Raw genomic sequence first — 22,693 nt, 5'->3', positions numbered from 1 at the left:
CTGTAAACAATGAGCAGTGCACGGAAAAGGAAGGACATCCAACGGCTACACCAGAACCCTAAAAGATACAGCGACTTACACCCAGAGCTCTATCCGTCATCACACCGATAGTTAGACCACGTCCAATCTCTGAACCTGAGCCTAAACATTCATACTAGCTTTACCTGGAATAACCAGCTAAAACTGAAAATGTCTGATGAAAAATAACTCTTGTGCCTTATGTGAAGCAGAATTTAGCCAAAAGTCAAACATCTCTGCTGATCTGGAGATAAAAATACTTGATGTACTTTTGGCAACACTGAAGACAGTATCTGTAGAAACTTGACTTTAGCGAGGGAACATTTTGCATTTGTGTGTATTTGTAGAACCTGGGACAAGATACTAAGACCACACGATGTCATGTCCAACAAATGAAACACTGCAACGGTCCATGTTTGACACCTTTGAAGTCCATGTGGGCACTTTGTGTGCATGACACAATAAACAAATAGTTCACTAGCTATATGTGTGCAACCAGGGAAGCTTGGTCTTCCTTTAGGAACTCTCACTATGTTTTGTAAGAAGTTTGCAGACCTTGCGTTACAAACATAATAAACACTTGAGAACTTGCCACGGACCTACAGCCACCCTGATCTCACCCGATCCTCTGATTTGCTGGCTTGTCTACCAAACGTTTAGTCTCTCTCTCTCATGTCTCCTGCTGCTGCGCCTCTCGTGTCTCTCTTGGTTGGTTTCGTTCTTTTTTTTCTGGTTCAGCTGACTGGGGCCCATATGCTCAGAGCCTTAGTTGTGGTATGCAGCGAGAGCCAAATTAACGCTGCATGTTGCCATATGAGAGACTGAAGTACAACAAGTAACGCAGAACAGATGGACACCAGAGCCTGGTTGGTGGAAAAGTATTTTCCACTGATGTTGCAAACTCCTCTCTTACTGTCAGTGAGAGGGAAAAAAAGCAAAACTCGGCAGAGATGTAGCGAGAAGAACGTGCGAAAGTAAACGTAAATGCAAGAATGCATAAGAACATATATTTAAACACATTTTGACTACAACTAACTCTAATTCTGATGGTTTGACGCCGCATTTGGCTTCATAAGAAGGCCCATTGCTGGAAATTCTTTCTGTTTTTCCTTTTTCTGAAGGCTCAAGATAAAGCGAAGACAAAGCTTTTACTATATGTGCGTCAACATACATGAAGATATGTGTGAGAGAGCACAAACGCATACGGACTGAGAAGGACAAACCAAGAGAAGCGTGATGCATCGTTGTAGGCACATTAACGCACAGAATAAAACCATGAGGGAAACTAGAAGAGCTGAAACAAACACACCCAGCTGAGATGAGATGAGGACTATCGGAGGTCTGAGGAAACGTATCAGACTGCAGCGGTCTGTTGGATCGACTCTGGAGGACTGAATACTACAATTTTCCTGGCAAGAGGCTAATAACCTTGTCTGTAACCTTGACTACCGTACATCAGATGAAAAGTAGGGCTCGGTGTCGCTGAAACATCTTCCGCACTTGAGAGAACGCCAAATCTGGCGGAGGTTTGGAGATAAGTCCAAGGCGAGGAAAACTGCACATTAAGATACTGAAAAGAACAAATGTCGCTCATATTCTTTTCAGCTGTTTGGGGCGTGGACTAAATATTCTAAAGTAACACGGCACAAGAGACGGGAATGTTAGTTGTCAGTTTGACCTCATCAAAGCCAAACTTCCAAGGCCGAGGCACAAAGAGGCTTAAAAGTTAAAGTCTCAGACAACACGGAGGACATTAAGGGGACTTCTGCTTGTTTTTGCTGACATGACAAGATTCACTTCTGTAATAAAACAAGTGTTACATCACTTTGGCTATTTTGTCATTCCATCTGCAAAAACAAATAAATAAGAAAATACAGAGGTTATAAAACTGGAAGACATTGAAGCTTCTAAACATTTTTTCTTAATGAATGTTCTCATTAAGTAGATTGTCATGGGGAAGAATTACAGCATCATCATTCAATTAGTAACAAATTCGATTAGTATGACTATAATATATTAAATTAACTTTTTTGGTGAAAATTACATTAATGTCGTAGATTAACATCACAAACTCAACCATTTTATAATTTTCGGCACGGACCATTTTTGCATCAACACAACACTATTAAGTGTTAAACTATCACTGATGCATAATAGTAATTTCTCACAGCTAATACAGAAGCATGAAAGAGGAAAGTGTCCTCATATTAAATTAAATCATATTATATTAAAGCTCCAGCCTCACAAAATGTTTACGCCGTTTTAAACTGTAATGACATCGTTGCAGTCATTTGTCAGTCGTTCGGTTTTTCTTCCGGCTGTTTTACAGTTAATATAGTGACATCATCACTCTGGTGATTTGTTGACAGAATAAAATCCTCGACGAACCAAGCGCAGTCATTTACACATACTAGACTATAAAGATGAAAGAAAGACATGGGAGCATGTTGACAGCCAGACTCGATGGTCATTTTGCTGTGTTCTCCCTAAATATATATTCACCTCTGTCCTCTGACTAAGTTGGGAGTTGGTAATTGGTATGCTTTGCTATCTAAATGTAGCAGTTTAAAGCTACGTTTGAACTGACATTGCATCAAAAACCTGGCTCAACGTTTGCCCCCACAGGGCGCTGCGCCTTGACTGGAACTTTCTCACGCAAACACATTATCAGCTTCCCTGCAGCTTCCTCCTTTGAGCTCACTGATGTTGTCACACAGAACGATGTAAATAAAAATACATATGAACACTACCCGTGGATTAGGGTTTCCTGCGCAGCGTGAAAGCCTTACAAGCTCACACACAGAAATGTGTGAAACCCTGATTGACACCCACATAAAATACACGGTACCGGCACAATATATAACTCTGCAACCCCAAAACAGTGTGTGCACTTAAATTACTTCCTTTAGGGTGTGAACGCATGCACTTTTTTTCTTGTGTATGTGTAGATGTGTGCATGCAAGTCCACAGCTCTCCTTCCTTTTAAGGCCATTCTCAGGGCCTTAACTCTCTGCCCTGCCAAGATCACACACACACACACACACACACACACACACACACACACACACACACACACACACACACACACACACACACACACACACACACACACACACACACACACACACACACACACACACACACACACACACACACACACACACAGTGAAGGGGAGCACTCAGTCAGAGCAGCAATGTAGTTGGTTAACTAAAGCAGCATTGCAATCAGCCAAAGAAATCTTGCCAATGCCTTCCCATTCTGCTCAAATATGCATGCGTACGTACACACACACACACAACTCTGGCTCTATCATTAACTGAATTACCTCACGCACATGGTTAGGGCTGCAGCTGGCTGAAGAGTTGAGGGCTGCTAAATATAAAAACACTACAAGCACACAGACACACACACACAGGGACATGCAACGTCTTTTTCATTTACCTCTGCTCGTGCCAGAACACACACACACTTGCGCGCGCACACACCCTGAGGAGACTGAACTCTGCGTCCCTATACTCTAGGTGGCGGCGACTAGGACAGCAGTCAACTCAATCAAACTGATTACTGGTTTGGGGATCTTGAGGGACTGGGTGTGCAAGGACATGCAGCCTTGCAGCTGGCCCCATCTGGAATTATTACAAGGTTGTATGCCATGAGGTCTCATGTGTAGAGCCAAGCATGTACAATAAGAAAATATTAAAAAACACATTCTGCTGTGTTGTGATGAGCCATCAAGCACGGATAGGGCATCTTGATCTTTCTTGATCCGAAGCTTAAAAATGCAAATATATTCCAAATGTGACAATTTCATATTTTCTGATTGTGGAGTTGATGTACTAATCCTGAAGTAATACGAATAAATGTTGTGACTGGCTGAAGCAAACCCCACACAAACAGGAAACAGTGTAGGAGGCACATCTACTCACCAAAGAGTAAAGGGAGACATGCATTTTGCAGATTCTTTGAGGTAATTGAGCACAAAAATGCCACACAGGGCAAACGCTGTGCTACATCAATGCATGAAAATTACTGTATTACAAAAAAAATGCGTGACAATAATCAGCGAGGCACAGACATGAAATCTATCTCCACTCATACAAACCGCAACTCCATTTCCTCGAGCTTCTTTAACTAGGTTAAAAGGGCAAACTATCCGTGATCCCATCTTAAAAGATTATCAGTGTGATACAAATAATGGCGTTCTAACAGTAACCCCTCTACTCCGCATGCAAGGCCAGAACATACGTGATGCTCTTTGGCTTCTTCACCAAAGCCCGCTCAACATCGCAGCACACTCTGCAGCCGAGACACAAACCAATCACTGGAGGCAAAGATGTGATGAAAACCACCAATAAAACACAGAGTTTTGTGAGACAAAACTAAATGTCATCACATCTTTGGTCTTGTTTTGTCATGTGGCAAAGTGTACAGCAATAAGAGCTTCTTAGATGTGGCAAAAATATCGTTTTTATAAAACAAACAGAGAAAAGAGATTATTTGAAAGGGGGGTGGGGGGGAACCCCCTGTGACTAAAGCAGCTAGAAACAGGAAATGACTTTGTGCCTCTGTGTGCGAGTTGTTTTAGAGTACGCACATGCATTTGTGGCACAGCCTGACATTAACCGGCCCTTTAAAAAGGCTTCTGTGCGTTTCCATCTTATTGATGAAAAACAAACAGATCTACAGAAGTATCCGTCTTCAACAGATATGAAACACAAGCCGAGGAACCTGCCAGCTGTTTAATGGTTCAGTGGCGTGTAGATTTCTGAGAAAAAGCTCTACAAACATTTGCAAGAACTGCAAACGCACATTCTTGTGAAACACAGTCCTGGTGAAGCAGACACCTGCTCTACCAAGAACAGGAACCGAGGAATTGTCTCCTACACACACCTGCAGTTACACACACCTGCATGCTACAAATAAAACAAACAAATAAGTAATAACAAGATAAAAAAACATTATTGTTGTAAATATGACATTACGTTTGGAAATCGTACTAATTCGCAGATGTATTAGTCATAAACGTGATAATGAGGCTCATAGGGACTTGCTTTGACCCTCTCCTTAATTTCAATACTGAAAAACCTTTTAAAAATACAGCAGCCACAGTTGGACAAGAAAAAACAAATGTTGCTGCAGTGCAAAATGACTTTTGCTTTGCTTATTATACAGTTACATGAGAAGATGCCACTGTTCTATTAAAAATAATAATAGCATAATAATAATAATAATAAGATACCTCTCTAATGTCTGTGCATTAACTATGAGGTCGGTGCTAAAACACGACTAACGTAGATTTATGTGGAGGCCCTATTTCTTGGAAAAATTGTCCGAGCATGGTCGTGATACTATTTTTGATATTATAATGTCATGTACATTATCTCAAATATCATACAAGTGTCTTTTACTGACGCCTGCCTGCCATCACAAACTCCTGAAGGTGTTTAGCATGAAGCAGAGTCTCACAGAAAATGTACCGTGTTCCAAAATGCTGAAACCAGTGAAGCATTTACCATTTGATGTTATAAAACACTTCTTATCAACCAAACTAAGAATGAGAGTATGGTAGCACGTGCAGCCAACTGCTAATGCTACACATGTAACGACCGAAACAAACTTGAAGAGCGACAGCAATACTCACAGACATTTATATGTATGCAACATGTATTTAAGCCATCACTGAACTGAACTCTCCTCCCTGGGTGACCAATGTGCAGCCTTTTTAGACCCCATTTATAAGTTATCACATGGTAGTGTGCATTTCAAGTGTGGTCAATCAAACATATATGATGGACTTATAGTGCGTCACCTCTATTACACCCGCAGTGTGTACATGTTTCTAATAATTGCTTGGTTTGAATAAGATATATGTGTGAATAAATGTAAGCATGAGCCAAAGTTTCTACCTTTGGGGGATCATAGAGCTCCAACTGGTACCTCTCTGCTCCTCCTCTTCCTCTTCCTGCTACTTGCGCGTCCCTGATCCTCCTGACCAGCAGGCGGCAGCGTTGCCAGCGGGGCTGAGTGTCCGAGATGGCGTCTTCCACCAGCAAGTACCTCAGTTGGCCCTCTTTACAGCAGCCGCTCACCTCTGACCTCTTCTGCCTCATGCTTCCGCTGCGTAACCAACTTAAGCGATTCCGGAAGTGAGAGGCTACTCCAGCCATAGACATGTGTGAAGAGGCCGGGGGCAAGGCTTCAGAGTTCGGACAAGAGGAGGAGCGGGAGGAAGAGGAAGACACTTCCTCGTTTGTGGAGGAAATCCCGCCCACTCTGTCATCATTATTTGGGGGATTGGTGGCGGTGGTGCTAGGAGCCAGGTCCTGGGATGAGGGGGGGCTGGGCCGTTTCTTAAGAAGCCGTCTTACGGTCTGCCGGATTTGTCTGACGGAGAAGTGTGTGATGTCAGCGTGTGCGGGGTTGGAGGCCGAGGAGTCCGAGGAGTACCGTTCGGACACCTGACGCCGGTCGGTGCCAGAGATCTCCTCGTTGCTCCGGCTGCGAATCAGCAGCGACCCGCTGCCTGTGCTACGATTTGGCCCTCTGAGCACCACCGGTTGACCTGATAAGGAGTTACCCGCGGCGCACCGCAGCGGCTGCTCTCGTTCCTGACTCACCGCCGCCGGCTCCACTTTTGGTGACACCACAGCGAACAGAGCAGCTCCTCCACTTGGCCGGCCCGCCTCACGGTAGTCCTGCACCCCGGACGAAGACGGGATCCGCAATCGACCGATCACGGCCTGCGGTTGGAGAGGAGGGGCCACTGGCGCGCTACCGGAAGAACTGGAGCATGTGCTCTGACCGAGCAGAGGGCCATCTTTGTCGAACTCGCAGCAGAAGTGCTGCTGGAAGAGGTCGGTGAACTGCTTGGAGAAGGTCTCCGGTGGGAGCGCGTCATGTTGCGGCCGCTCTCTGGCGAAGCTCCGGTAGTGTCCGGCCAGCTGCCGGGCTGTGGCGATGGCGTGCAGTTCGCAGAATTCCCTCCAGCCTCTCGGGAGCGCCGCCACGCCTGGGCCGCCTCCCCCTGCTGCTGCTGTGGTGGTGGTGGTGGTGTTGGCTGGATGGATAGTGTTACCATTCATTGCAGTAACCAGAGCGGCTGAGAATCACTGCTGCTAGACAAAGAAGGTTGAAGAGAGATAGAAAAAGGGGAAGAGGAAATGAGAAATGGATGGTGGGAGAGGAGGCGGGGGTCAAGGGGTTGATTTGGAGACAAGAGTGGAGGGATGGACGGTGGAGAGCAAAGAAGCAGAAAAAAAGATGATTGAGGGACAAACAAAAGGAGAGATATGGAAATGCAATTAGAGGCAAATCAAGATAATGCAGAGTGTTGTGCAAGAACTGGAGCACTGGCTAAACAGTCTGAGCATTTCTTTGAACTACTAGAAAGTTTGAAACAGTTCAAACACAAAGTAAGGACAGCCAAAAGTCAGATTTTTATCTGTGCTCAATCGCAAACAGCCAAAATTGGATTACGTGGGCTTGCAAAGAATCTCTGGCAATCAACCAGTCAGAGAATATCTGAATAGATAAGGACGGCCGCAGTTCACTCAAAGGACAATTGGTAACCGTTCAATTTGTGGAGAAACAGTCAATTGAATAAAGAGCAAAAACACCATAAGTGCATATATATTAACGGACAACTGTCTGTAAGAGAACTAAGAAAATGAGGAGAGATAATACAAATGACAAATCACTTCCAAATTACACCGATATGGAGGACGGAGACTGAAGTATTTGAAATGAATGAAAACAGCATTAGGTCCTTTGGACAGACACTGAATGAAGCCCCGTCTTGAGGAAGTATGGTTCGAAAATGTCTCAATCAACCACACTGCCTGCTTGGCCATCCGTGTGTTTGTGACCTGTTTCCTGTTTTTGAAGCCATGTCAGGGTTATAACATGGACTGTGATCACTTGACTCCACACGACAGTTTCTCCCTCAAATCGTCTGTTTCTTAAGTCCCCAAAGAGCGGCTTCGATTTTAAAAAAAAGGATTAAGAACGTTTAACCAATAATCTATGATCTATACTTTTCTCCTCAACATGACCATGAAGCTGGTACCACAGTGTGCATTAGACGTCGTTATGGTCGGATCATGCTCTCACTCCATAAGCAGCAGGTGATGATACAACACGCTTGTTTACCCCTAAAAAAACAAACTCTGCTGCTCGTGAAGGACATAACTGCTTACAAATGGTTTTTTGATGATCATCTTCTCCGTCCAACTGGCAGTTCGGTTTAACTGCGTGCTGACTGCCAAAATGTCACACATTGTTTCTGACTGCTACATTCTTTAGTGGCCATTTCTTTGAGAGCCGACTGTAAAATGAAATGAAGGGAGAGAGCGCGAGCGGAGGGATGACATGCAACAAAGATCCTGGCCTCCAGGAATCAAAGCATGGACACTGCCTGCGATTATATATTCGGCATCTATTTTTCTATTTTGGGGGGAGGGGGGGGGGGGTTGTCTTTGCCTACATTGAGGTGGTGGTGGTGCTTGGGCGGCCTTGGACCGCTTGGCCTCTGTCACTTCTTATTCTCTGTTCTGAGCTTTGTTTCACTTCTCTGCTTCTGTTGCTGCATACGGACACGCTGAATGCTGATTAGTTTCGTCTCAGTAGGCTTTCCTTTCTTTTGTATGTACCTGTAGGTTTTGCTCAATATAATATGGACATTATTCCCTCAATGGCCACATAAAAACATCCTCATTTTAGTGTCAAAGCACCACTTTGCCATCATCAGAAAAATCAACAACATTCAACAGTTCTTCTGCAGTGCACAGGCCCTCGACTATCCACCATAGTTCACTAACCTTTCTTAATTACAGAGAAATGAAGCAGTGGTTTTGGAGTTAACCACAGAAAAGAGGAAACAGGATGCATTCCTAAGCATTCAATGAGACAGACGAGAGCCCTACCGCTGCCCTTCATCGTGTGTTTTCCTGGCTGACCCCCCGAGTACGCTCAACCCATAGTCACCGATGATTTTCAAAGAACCACAACGGGCCCTAGCTGATGCAACAGCAGAGCTTCTTGGTTTATGCAGACAGCCCGTGGATGATACAACATTATATAATCAGCCGCAGAGTTGCGAGACGTTTACACGGCTGTCATGTAGCAAAACACAACGACCGCTGTATGTTCTTAAATGAAGTTTTATCAACAGGTGTCTTTACGAAATAATTCTGCCCGATTTCAACCTACAGCATGATGGGATTTTGTTGCGTAAAACAACAAAAAGCTGATGGTTTCTCATCGTGAAACACTTGATGTCTAACGAAGCCGAGGATCTTTTTAAAATATCCCACCGTGCATTATATGAGAAGTGTAGACCATTTCTACACAGATGTTTTTACCCATGCTTCCCCTAAAAGAGCAACAGTTAAATAACAGCAGCAGTAGAGTTAACAAGAGTCTTATGATTCTCAAAGTACAACATGTGGCATACGTACATACCATCGGCCTCCAGTGCAGCACAGAAGGGTCTTTTCTAAATACAGGAAGTATGAGTGTGTGCGTGCCTACATGTGTGTGTGTGTGGCATAGTCAAAGACTGTGGTCCAACAGATCACAGAAAACCACAAGAAATAGAAGAGGGGGGGGCTGGTTGTGGTCTGGCCAAACATGGAGCAACATGTCTCGTTATCTCTCGGCTGCCATCTCTCTCTTCCTCTCGGCGTCCTAAACGACGACATTCAGAGAAGGAGAGACGCAAATTCGTGCGATCGTGTCACGCAACGAGCCCGCTACATTTTTTTTTCATTGGTATCATCAAACATACCAGGGGGACACATGCGTCAGTGAAAACCTGGCACCGTGAAATATTGCGTCACTACAGTTCCTGGATGTGTCCTGTCACAACAACCAATTCCCTTCCTGTGCTTTTCAGAGCATGCTCAGTGCGTGCCCCCTTGTGCCCCTCCAGCTGGGCCCCCCCCCCAGAAGCCCGTTTCTATCTGCCCGGCCAGCCCAGCGATGACTCAGCACTGACTGACTGACTGACTACAGATCACGCACACACACACATTTCCTCTCGGCCGGCTCCGTTCCCATGCTTTTCCCTTTCTTTTCATCCCCTCTGTCCTCCACTAGGGGTGCAACGGATCACAAACCTCACGGTTCGGTTCGGATCACGGTTCTTGAGTCACGGTTCGGATCAGCAAGGGGAGGAGACAAATATAACTTTGCTATCCATTTATTAATTAAAGAACTTCAAGAACACTTAAAGCAAAGAACTTTGGGCTATAGTCTTGCATGAAGAGAAAAATATTGAAGATGTCCAATTTGAAACAAAATGAAATAAATAAATAAAAATAAAACATTCAAGAATCCTCAATTCTGTTAAGTTTAAGTGCAACATAAGGTATGTTGAGACCCTCGTCCTTTGATCAATATTGAAAGAAAGAAACAGCCAGTGAGCTAGCTTACACTGTTTAGACCAGGAGTCTCAAACTCATCTTCACTCTGGGCCACATCAGCATCATCAAAGGGCCGGTTGTAAATGTAAGACTGTGTAAATGTAACTACTCCTAACATATTGGTAAATAACTGTCTCTGCATTTGATTATTGTTTATTCAAGTGTAAAAATATTGTACATGCAGTATATAAATGTAAAAATATATTTAAGCACATTTCCTTTTAATTTAGGGTTAAGAAACCCACATTACTCTATCACACTATTAAAGAAAATAGCAAAGACAAATATCAAACACAAGTTATTACAATAACTTTGTTCAATGCTTAAAATCCTTTCGAGGATGCGTTTGCACAATCCCACGTGACGTATTTCATGTGTTGTAAAGCCACGTTTAAAGTCGTCTTCAATGTACTCACAATACATTTCCAAGTCAAATGTAGAGTAACCTATGAAGAGCTGCTTCTATGACTGTGTGTTTAAGTATCTCATCATTTTGACCTTCTATCTCATCATTTCGACTATGGGGATATTTGTATTATCAAGTCTAACCTTTAATTATTTTTATTTTTTTTGCTGCACATAAAATGACGTGGCGGGCTGGATTCTGCCCGCAGGCCTTGAGTTTGAGACCCCTGGTTTAGACTGAACTGAACTGCTCGGCAACAACTTGGGTCAATGTTTACTTCCTGTCAGGTTAAGTCATTCAAATACACAATAATGTTTACCATTACTGTGAAATGGTCTACAACTCTACATTTGTTTTCAAGAAGATGAGAATATCTCCATTGTCTGGGGAGAGGGTAGACCTTTCTGTGGTGACTGGGATGTTGCTATTGGGCCTGTCTAGCTTCACTCTGCTGCTTCTGTCAGCACCTGCACCAGGTGTGTGTCTGTGTGACTCTCACAGAGGGGGCGTGTCTGCAGCACCGGACTATGAATCTACCACTCCGCCGTGATGAAGTGAACCGTCACAGTCAGCCGTTGTCGTATGTCTTTCTCTTTAAACAACGCCTACATGCCGTAACGCTTTTGTCCACCACCCTTATCCGGTCATAAGTTACAGGGAAGACAAAATGCTCCCAAATGTGCGACTTAAATGATGCCGGGAGCTTCTGAAGCTCCTCCGCTCGCCGTGACTCACCGCTAAATGCTTCACGCTCCGTTCACGTGAACACACTACTGCTTTATCTGTTCACTGACACTCTGCATTGATATTCGGGGACTTGTTACTTGAAAAGGAACAGCAGCAGTACAACTTTATTACACACTATAATGATTAAACTGTAAAAAAACAAAAAACAACTCAATTAATCCGCGGTTCACAAGTGGTCCGTGACACCACTATCCTCCACTATGAGGATCTCCAGAGTCGCGCTTCCTCTACGTATACCATGAGGTTCACGTTGTGAGGGGAAACAAAAAGACTACTACAGTTGTGTGTCTCCTTTCTTTGTTCTTACCCAGGACCTCTAACCTCAACTTGGCGCTTTGTTATCATATTATTGTTTTGCTAGACAGCGTTCAGCAGGGGCTGACGGACATAATAGGCCAATTCAAACACAACTAAGTTGCAAATTGAAAACATTCCTGCACAATAGAGTCAAAGTTCTTGAATTCCCTTGTTTCTTCGTCTTCCTCACCTCTTCCCCATCCTCTTCCTCAATGACTACATTCTTCACACACACACACGCACACACACACACACACACACACTTTACAGAAATCTGGCACAGCATTTTGCTGCAGCGTCGATGCCACAAGCAGCCTGAAAAATCTCTGTAGCAACTAATGTCGACATCGGTCGCAGGTTTGTGTGCTAGAATGAAAAATGTAAAAAGTGAAACCAAACAAATGCTACTGGTGTGAGGCTGCAGCTCAAACCCCTGTTACAGCAATGAGACAGTGACATCTACAACACTTAAGTAGTCATCTGCTTTTGTTAGAGAGAAGAGCGAGTCGAGCAGCTGCTAGAAATGAATAGCCTGCCAGGACAGCAGCTTGTGACAGCTGACATTCACAAAGACTAGTTCCGTCTCCTTATCTGCACCTCTGACACGAGTTCCACCAAATTGTCGATTAATCGATTGGTCAATCAACAGATGATTTATCAGCAACTACTTTTTCCAAGCAAAAAATCCAAACGCTCACTGCTTCCAGCTTCTCAGATTGAAGAGGCAATGTTGAGACCTAGATGAACATCGGCCCTATACAAAGTCAGGACACAATATAACAAAAATGTGTCCCACAGTTCTTACCTCAACACTTCGTTGCTCCTGACACCAGAAGTGGAACTAAACTTTAAAAATGTAACAGACTGCCTAAAGCTGATTTTTAAGTGAGCAGGAAGGAAACAGGATGCGTGAAAGACACGTGAATTGATCCCGTCAGCGCGAGTAACCTCATGACTCGTGTCCGCTCACCGAGTTGATTTTTAACACAACCTTGGATCAACCTCTGGACACGTTGGGGGATGTGATGTCGTTCGCGCTAAAGGCCGAACACGGAGGAGCCGGCAGTATTTCTGTGGTGGCTGGTAAGCGGGGTCCTGGCTTTGGCCTATTGGGAGCAGAGCCAAGATGCTAATTCCTTAAAACCAGCATCGTCTTTTGAAATACACACACACACACACACACACACACACACTGCCAAGACCAACACAAACATAACCACCACAACGTTAAGATTAAAAAAAAAAATAAGAGCGATGGCATTCATTTCTGTGCAAAACCAAGAAATATAAATCTACAAAGACACACATTGACTGAGGCTTACACATCGCACAGAATTATCAGTGCGGCTGGTGGGAGCCTTGTTGCAGGGAGGTCCTATTTATATCTCAAGAGCTTGGTATCAGCTCTCACACACCACTGTGTTGTCCCCAGCTGGGAGCAGCTCTTCTTTGATGCAATGGACACACACACACGCACACGCACACACACACACACACACACACACACACACACACACACACACACACACACACACACACACACACACACACACACACACACACACACACACACACACGCACACGCAAAAAGAGGTGTCTTTCAGGTCATGTATTCATACCGTGCTACATGAAGCCGGTGTAAAAGTGGTTTTGGATCACTGGTTGGCTATCAATGGAAAAGACAACCCAAAATGGTGATGATGGTTTTTATGTCGTTAGTCGGACCAAAAAAAATGCTATTTGAAGATCTCATCTTGGCCTCTGTGAAGCTGTGACGGACAGTTTTCACAATTTTCTGATGGTTATTGGAGATAATCAGTAGATTGATCAGTAACAAAGATAGTTTTAGTTACAGCCCTAATGTGCTCTCGCTGTGGATGTTAGGGAAGTTGTCGCTTCTGTGACTTACTCACTTCAAAATACAACTTTGCGCTGTAATCCTGATTGGTTAAAGAATCACTTCCACCATGTTGCTCCTGGAGTTGGACTAAACTCCTTTTTTTTTTGTTTTTAAAGAAATATAAAAATGTCACATTGGTCTGTAAAACATCACATGACAACAGCCCAAACGATGAATTGATTAACAAACAAAAATGCCCTGCTGCTCTCCAACTTCAACTAACAAAGCAGCGAGCAATAAATACAACCTCGAGTCTTAAAAGCAGAAAACTATGCATGACATGTTTTAATCGGCATACTCAAACATGCATACGCATCTTATTTTTCAAACCCACACACATGTGACTAACTAATGTGTGCATATGTACACCTCCATGCAGCGTTTGGTTGTTTAAAAATAGGATGAGCTCCTAATTGTCATACTCATTATATGAAATGCAATTTACAGCGAGCCACATCCTTCTGACCTTTAGATAGCCCTGGCCTTATTACCGAGATCAGCCGGATCCAATCTATTGCTTACAACCAAATTAGTCTGCATGGCATCAAGGCTCTCTGGGACATCAAACACTCCAGTTTTTCCAGTAAAACTCGAGTGGAAAAAAAATAAATAAATTGGAAAGAAACATGTGCATCACAAGGTCTGGAATGAAAAACAGATTTTGTTACCACCTTTGAATTTTCATTCTCTGAATCATTGAATGAATCACAGAGCTGGGGATACAGTTACAAAGCAGGGGGAGAGTGTGGGAGTGGGGGGCTTATTAAGAAAAGAGAGAGAGAGAGAGGAGGAGGCTGTAAGTAGTGAGGGAGTCAAAACATGAAAAGGAAGAGGAGGAGACGGAGAAACAAAGGGTCACATGGACAGACAGAAAGCGAGATGAGGGCATAATGAGAAGGCAAGGCAGGAAGTGAGGAGGACGGAGCGGGAGAAAGGCGAGAGGAGCGGCGATGGCGTCGGCTCCAGGTGGCAAAGCTAAAGAGGGATCTCTGGGCAGCGATCACAGCAACAGGAAGCCATGCCCTGGCAAGCAGCGACCAGCGCACACATGCACAGACACTGTACACACACACACACACACACACACACACACCAAAATACACTCTTACATTAGGGCTGGAAAACGTCCCGGAATATCAAAGCACAACAGCAGGTACTTAAGATATTATGTGACTGTAACTCCTTTGTGTGTAATTCATATCATACCAAAGGAGAGAAACAGAGCCATCAGTGTTTTAAACACAGATTATAAACTGTATGCAGCCATATAGGCTAAGGGAATGGACACAGTAATGCCTTTTCTGACAGACAGGCTCTATAGAGAATAATCAAAAGTTAACTTAAGCTGTCCCTCTCAGCCTCAGTCTTTTTATATTAAGTTATGAGCAGATTTTGGTTTTGTAAAATACGTCCATGCAATGCATAAGTACACTACTCTCTCAAACCCGATTTTGCTACAACGAGGATGCAGACAAGGCGGCCCAGTGAGCCGATCACCTTTGGCCCTCTTTATTGAACCCCCGAGCTATCCGAGAGGAGACCGCCTCCAGCGTGGCGATGCGGTGGGCGCGTGTGTGTTGTTTGGCAGAAAGCGGTAGAACACAAGTGGCACGCAATGCCCAAGGTAGCGACACCGAGGTCGAGATTATCCATCACAATAATCAATTCATCCAGCAAAAACGTAGAAAAAACTGAGCAAATTTCAGTTTAACTAGCAGTGGAAGCCAAATCACGACTGTAGGATCTATTATAAGATCTATGGAGCTCTATTCGCTCCTCGCCTTACATGAACCTTCATGAAGTTTCAGCGAGATACAAGAGCGGCAACGATGAGCAACTATTATGCAAGTTGTTATCGGAACAGAAAAAGGCCAGGCATTCCCACCAAAACAGTTCAATATTGTTATGAGAGGCGTTACAGCCTGTTCCTCCGTTAGCCAACACACCGGTTAAGGTGAGCGGACACCATGTGACATTTTATCATCCCCAGCACAAAAGCGCTTTAATTTATTTATTTTCCGCCCGATTGATGGGCTGCATAAAAGCAGAAGGCCCACATGAGAAGGGATGTGCAGCTGCAGGGATGGGATCGGTCGAGTCTCGGGGTTCCTGTTTGTGTGAAGAGAGATGTGGAAAAAAAGGGGCTTTGATAACGACCGGAGCAGAAAGCGAAACGCGCGGCTTACATAATTGAAGAACATATTGTGAAGGAGGAAGTAGCGCTGAAACATGAGATAACCCTCGGCTTTAACTTCCCGCAGCCCGGGGAGAGCATCAGCTGATGTGGGGTGAACCAAGAGGGAGGGGAGCCTGCAGCCACATCACAGCCAGAGCCGACTTCAAATACAGACCATCAAGCAAAGCATAAACATGGGCTTGTTCTAAATGCACACAGTTGGTATCACAAAGACATTTGTATGTGTGTAAGGCCTGCGTAAGAGCTAAAATACTTGGCATTCTGGCATTGAATGAGAAGTAAATATTGGATGTTACTCAGAAGTAAAAAGAAAAAATATTGACACACAACATAAACAAAGCTACGGGGATGAGTTCGCAGTGTTAACACCCTTATTTGGCTTTGGGAAACTGAAGACATTTTTCTAAATCACATCCAAATAAGTATCACTATTCTTTTATCATTAATGAAAGAGAGGCAGTAACTGCTAGGAACTAGTGAAGGCTTATCTTTTGTATTGCAAATGTATCCAGGCAAAATACTGCCGGGTACACAAAGTTTTGTTTTGTTTAGAGAATTCTCTCTACTTTCCCCACAACAATGCAGACTCCCAACACAACACAATGCCGCTATTCTTGAGACGCACAGAAATAAAGCCCGGTCGCTTTCTGCTCATTTCCTGTGGCCTGGGAACCGCCAGAGGGAGGCAGGTCGAGACAGGAACCAAACGAGGAGGCTGAACTTAAATAAAAACAGTATGTATGATGATTATGTGTCCAGTAGTACAAGTTTTCACTAACAAGCATCCTTTCAGTTATCTGGCGACCTACCGATGAGTAATACAAAGCGTCTCTCTGCAGTCTGTCATTAGCCTGCACAGACGGATCCCGGCATGTCAAGGAAATACTAAAACACAGGTCTCCCAGAGACGGACTGAAAAGAGGGAAGTTGGGTTTTAGGCTTTGGCTGCGTGGATAGAAGTGATGTGTGAGGAGGGGAGACTAAGGGAATGAGGTCAGTAACGACCAGCAGGCCTCACAAACAACATGGAATGCCTTTTTTTCCTTCCTGTGTTTTGTCGAATCATTATGCTAACATGTAAAAAAAAAAGAAACACTGAGGTTCTGGGCTAAGAGGCAAAATCACTCGGTGCTCAATAGTGATGTGATGTTAACTGTAGAGTTGCACCGTAAAGAGTTAAACTAGTGTTAATGTGATTTGGTGAAGTGGTTTATGAGCGTTTTATTACAGGTTTTCAAAATCTAAAATGAAAACCAAAATATCTTAACGTCTGATCAACATTATTATATAACAGATCTGACTAATGATGCCCAATCCAGGTGAAACTAAAGGTGAAGTCATAGATTACAGACAGCTCTGTTGCTCAATGGGGCTGCATTGAAAGATGAGTGGATTTGCAGATTACTTTCTACTTTCATCGGTTTGTCAGAAAACAGTGAAAATATCTTTTTTTTTTAGAGAAAACAAGGTGCCATCTTCAAATGTGTCATGTTGTTTGACAAATAGCCAAAATATCCTTTTCCAATGATATAAAAGAGAAAAAAGCTGCAATACATTTGACTTTTCAGTTATTTGACCTTTACACACAATAATTCAAAGCGTTTGTTTCATTGCTATTTAAAACAATCATTACAGAGTACAATAAGATGAAGAAGGGGTCATTACAGCATTGTTATGGTTTCCTTACATTTGAAAAGCATTTGTTGATTTTAAAAAAAGGCACAAATTCTGATATCAAAAATGAATATTGTTTAAGTATTATCCTTCACTATACAGTGCACACTGTTAAAATGAAGAAAAACTGGATACGTGCACAGAAACTCCACCACACACACACACACACACACACACACACACACACACACACACACACACACACACACACACACACACACACACACACACACACACACACACACACACACACACAGTGAGCCTAACAAAATAAACGCTGACTGACTGCACATACTACAGAGCGTTAAATACTCGCACACTGAATAACTAAACAGTTTAAGTGTGTTCCTCGGCTACTAAGCCACGAAAATAAAAGCTGACCTCAACTTCTTACTGGAACCCTTAAAACGCCGGCTGGGTTTCTCAAAAAGCCGAAAACAACAATCCATCATTCACAACTCTGGCTGAGACAAATCAATCCCAACTCCGCCAATTCAAGCATGCAAGACTCAAACGTTCCAGCCGGGGAGAGCACGACAGAAATCTCTGGCTGAAATCCACGGGCACTTTATGAATGAGTCATCCCTACTCGAGATGCGTTTCTCATTCACTGTGAAGACGCATGATAGTAGTGTGGCGTGTGTGTGTGTGTGTGTGTGTGTGTGTGTGTGTGTGTGTGTGTGTGTGTGAGAGAGGTAACCGACTCCTTCACATGGACTGCAGATCATCTGCAGCCATCTGACTTCTCGGAAGGCTAATTCAGGAGTTACAAACGTTTCCACATTGGAATATTGGGTCTTAGTTTCCCCCAACAATCCCGTTTTCATCTCTGCGAGTGACGGCAAACTGCTTGTGTTGGAAGTGAACGCGACACGATGCAGATTGTGTGTTTTGTGAGAAAGTGTGTTCCTCGTTTCACTTCAACTTAGACATGAAACACGCAGAGGAACAAACACAAAAAGAACTATTTACATGTTGGTACTGTAGGGCTGCAACTAACGATGATTATCTAGCGGTCTGCTGATTGCTTTCTCAATTGATTCATTGTTTGCTTTATGAAAGATCTTCTTTTTTTTTTTAAGTGAAAAAATAAAAAACGTTTCTCAAAGGACCACGATGCCGTCTCCAGTGTGCAAATGATTTTTTATTTATTGCCACATTTGACACAGAATTGCAACACATCCTCATATTTGAGAAGTATATTTAGCTTTTTTGCTCAAAAAACAACTGAAACAATGAATCTTTCATCAATATAGCTGCTGATAAGCAACAACATGAAAGGACTCATCGTTGTATGCACTTTTGAAACTTGTCATGACTAAAAAAAAGCAAACATTCCTGGTGTGTTTCTTTTCTTAAGCTTGACAAAAGCCAAACTCTTGACCCCATCCTATATCCTAACTCTGTGTACACACACACACACACACACACACACACACACACACACACACACACACACACACACACACACACACACACACACACACACACACACACACACACACACACACACACACACACACACACACACACACACACACACAAATCCATTAACGAATTGCAACTGCAGAGCCTAAAAGCACACATGTTTTAAGCTACATCCCCGCACTGCTGCAGCTAAATCTGGCCTATAATCAACATTCTTCCAACAACAAGAGCCGGGGCGCATTGGGGGGGGGGGGGGGGGTAAACACAGGCAAATACACACACAGTCTCTAATTATTGCTGCTTTGGAAAATAACACACACTGGCACGCATGAGTGTGTCCGCCTGTGTCATTCTATTTCGCAGATTCCTACTCCTGCCTGTCAGCCAATTTATCTCCCACGGTTCCCCCTCTTCCTCATTCCCTCTTCCTCATTCCCATTCAGTCCTCTCCTCTCCCCACAGGGCCGCCGTGGGTCAGACCTCTCTCGTGGTCTCGGTGGATTTCTTGGAACCCGTGAGTGAAGAACAGAAGAGCTCATCTCATTGACATTGTCTGGTGCGTGGCCGACAGCCCACTGCAGAGTCCACTACTGCTTTTTGCACTTCACTTCTATGACCGCATCGACACACGCACGCAGGACAAATGTGCACAATGCTTCAAGAATGTCTCATTTCCAAGAAGCTACAGGTTTTAGTTTTTTTTCAAGGAAAGAAGCCTCAGAGAAACCCAGACAATATTGTGTTGCGGTGGACAAAATCCCCGACCGAGTAATCGTGTCGCGGAAAATCTCATTAAAAGTCATGTTGAGGGGAGAGTCCAAGATTTTTCAACGCTGAAAATGTAAAGTCGGATTTTGTATTCATGTGGTCATCAGACCTGAGAGGTCGTAAAATGATTCTGATCAACATTGTCCGGTTGCAGTCATTAGGCTTTACCGTATGAATGTAGCCGTGTTAGACCTTCTCTTGCCCACACCACACTGAGCAAAAGAGAAGTGAAGACGGACCCAAAATATGCAACTGTCCGAGACGAAAGGAAGTCTGTGGGGAAGTAATTTACAAAACACCTTTTTTTCTGAAATTCATCAGAAGCGTTTGCAGCTGTTAACGCCAATTACAGATCTGGAACTGCGCCAAACCTTTAAATTATATAGTCAACCTTTCTGTGCGGTTGACAGACTTCAGGCCGTCTGCCGTGGAAAATATTATGAGCAGTCGAGCGGGCGATACTTCCCCACCCTAGAGGCACGTTTCTTGTGCTTCAGTGACTCAAGGTGTGATAACTGTCGCATTTAAAAAAAGGACAGAATCAACGATGTGTAGACCTCAGCAGGTTCTGGAAGTACTGCAAATATAAATATGTAGCCTGAAAATGTGTTTTCATACATCTTAGATGACATACAATTCAAAGAAGGCCTGGCAATACGATACAGGACATTCCTTCATCATTATTTTATCAGTAAATATTGTACTATATCACAATATGTATGGTCCACCAAAGTCTAATAACTGGCTGCCCAAATATATTTTTACACATTTTAACAATAGCAGTGATTAATGAATTCAGTTTGGGGTCTATTCCCAAAACATATCTGAAGTAAAAGCATATGTGTACTGTACATTAATATCTGCTCTTGTTCATAATAAGAGAAACAGTCAAACCAACAGTACAACACTGTACGTACAGCAGCCCAAAGAACTGGTACCAGTGTTACAAAACCAGAGCTCGTCCAACGGTTAGCCATGCTAGTCAGTCAGCTAACATCGGATTTATCATTTTTGACACCGCTCTGGCTCTCTCGGCCTGTTGTATTATTGTAATGGAAACAGGCCGGCAGATGGAGGACGCCCTCCCCAAGTATCATTTAGGCCTTTGGGAGACACTGTGTATGGACATCGTGATATGTGGTGGAAGTAGCGCCCAGATTTACTTACGTAAAAGTAACAGTGTATAAAACATGCTTTTACAAGTCCAGCAGTCAAAATGTTTACATAAATAAGTATTATCAGCTAAATGTACTTGCTATTCCTCATTGTGAGTACTTTGTGACTTTTAAAAGAGTTATATTATCATCATTATTATTATTGATGCATTAACGTGTAAGCAGAACTCTAATGTTTCAGGCGGTCACGGTGGGGCTTATTATGGAGTGGAAATATAAAGCGGCATAAACTGGAAAATAGTCAAAGTAAAGTGCCTAAAATGTGTATTTAAGTACAACACTTCAAAAGGATTGGAAGATTGTATCAATAGCCAGTGTTCCTACTCACTGTTCAACTACTATTTTGGTCAGAAAAGTTTGGAAACCACCACAACTTCACACCTGTTGCATCAGAATGTCGAAGCAAACAGAGGCAGAGGCCTCTTACTTTGAAGGAATATCCTCCTGTACACAAATCCGTCTTCATCCACACACACACACGCGCACACGCACACACACACACACACACACACACACACACACACACACACACACACACACACACACACACACACACACACACACACACACACACACACACACATCATTTACTGTGTTCATTTAGTGCTACACTACACTACACTGGATTGTGAAACAGTCAGTGCTCCCCACTTCCTCTTGTTCTCCATCCTGCAGTCATGAGGGGTGACCACTGACCTGAGCACGCGCACACTCACGCTCAAGCAACACACAATGAAGTGTGTTCCCATTTCAAGTGCACACTATTAATGTGTTGGTTTTTAATTGGTTGGACAGTTAAGTGTCCTTTTTTAATGTTCGACCTTTTAACATGCATCATAATAGGTTATAGGCATCATGGACACTATCGCATATACATTTGCATCAAATTATGTTGAAAATGTCACAAAAACTTGTTGTAACACGTGTTGTAATCATCTTTTGTGCCAGCTATCCCTGCTGATGTGACGCCAAGCGGCTCATAGAAACTAAACCCTGCTCGGCGGTCTGACAGGACTCTATTTCTAGTACAAAACTCTTTTTTGGGGGCTAAAAAGTCTGCGCCAGGACCCTCGGCCCAGAGCCGAAGAGAGGCAGAGCCCTTTAAATTTAAAACGAGCCCCTCTTTTCGACGATTATTGGTGAAGGAAAAAGTGCACATTTTGGACGGAAGCTAAATATGTCCACACTGCTGTGTGCGGTTCTTCATTTTTTGGGATTATCCCCCATGTGGTTAAGAGTTTAGTGGTGGTAAAGGCACTTTAAGAAGAGACGGTAATGGAAGCTGATAGTCCTCAAAACATACTCACGTTCTCCGTTATCTCGGACGGGCACCCTCCGCAGCACGACGACTAACCAACAAGTTGGACTTCGCATAACGGAAATGTGTTGAGAAGCATCTAAAGTAACTCAAAACGACGTCGTTGAGGAGCAACAGGAAACTGGACGTCGGGTGAAAAGCTGCATGTTAAAAAGTCGGCTCGCTTTCTCTCTCATAGTGAGTGTGCACGCGACGGTTCCTCCTCAGCAAACAAAACAAAAAAAAAAAGAGGAAAGAAAACTTTCAGCCACGGACTTGACGCGTAAAAAAGTGGCGACTCCTCATTTCCGCTGTCAAAAAAAAAAATGTGCCGCGGTCCGGCTGTGTCAAGCTCGTGCCAAGT

At 43.6% G+C, this 22,693-nt stretch overlaps 1 protein-coding gene across 1 annotated transcript in view; it reads right to left on the bottom strand.

Moving 5' to 3' along the window:
* The window catches only part of sh2b3 (SH2B adaptor protein 3), a 48,107-nt gene extending 25,502 nt beyond the window's left edge, over positions 1-22,605 (bottom strand). The window contains exons 1-2 of the mRNA XM_079161975.1: positions 22,340-22,605; positions 5,926-7,131 (exon numbers count right to left, since the gene is read on the bottom strand). Coding sequence (XP_079018101.1) covers positions 5,926-7,101 — 1,176 coding nt within the window. The 5' untranslated portion in view covers positions 7,102-7,131; positions 22,340-22,605. The remainder of the gene's footprint in view (positions 1-5,925; positions 7,132-22,339) is intronic.
* Positions 22,606-22,693: the final 88 nt, after the last annotated feature.

Source organism: Pholis gunnellus (assembly GCF_910591455.1).
Source record: "Pholis gunnellus genome assembly, chromosome: 6".
NCBI classification, from domain to species: Eukaryota; Metazoa; Chordata; class Actinopteri; order Perciformes; family Pholidae; genus Pholis; species Pholis gunnellus.
The sequence above is the reverse complement of the archived record's forward strand: the minus strand, read 5'-3'. Positions and strand labels throughout refer to the sequence as shown.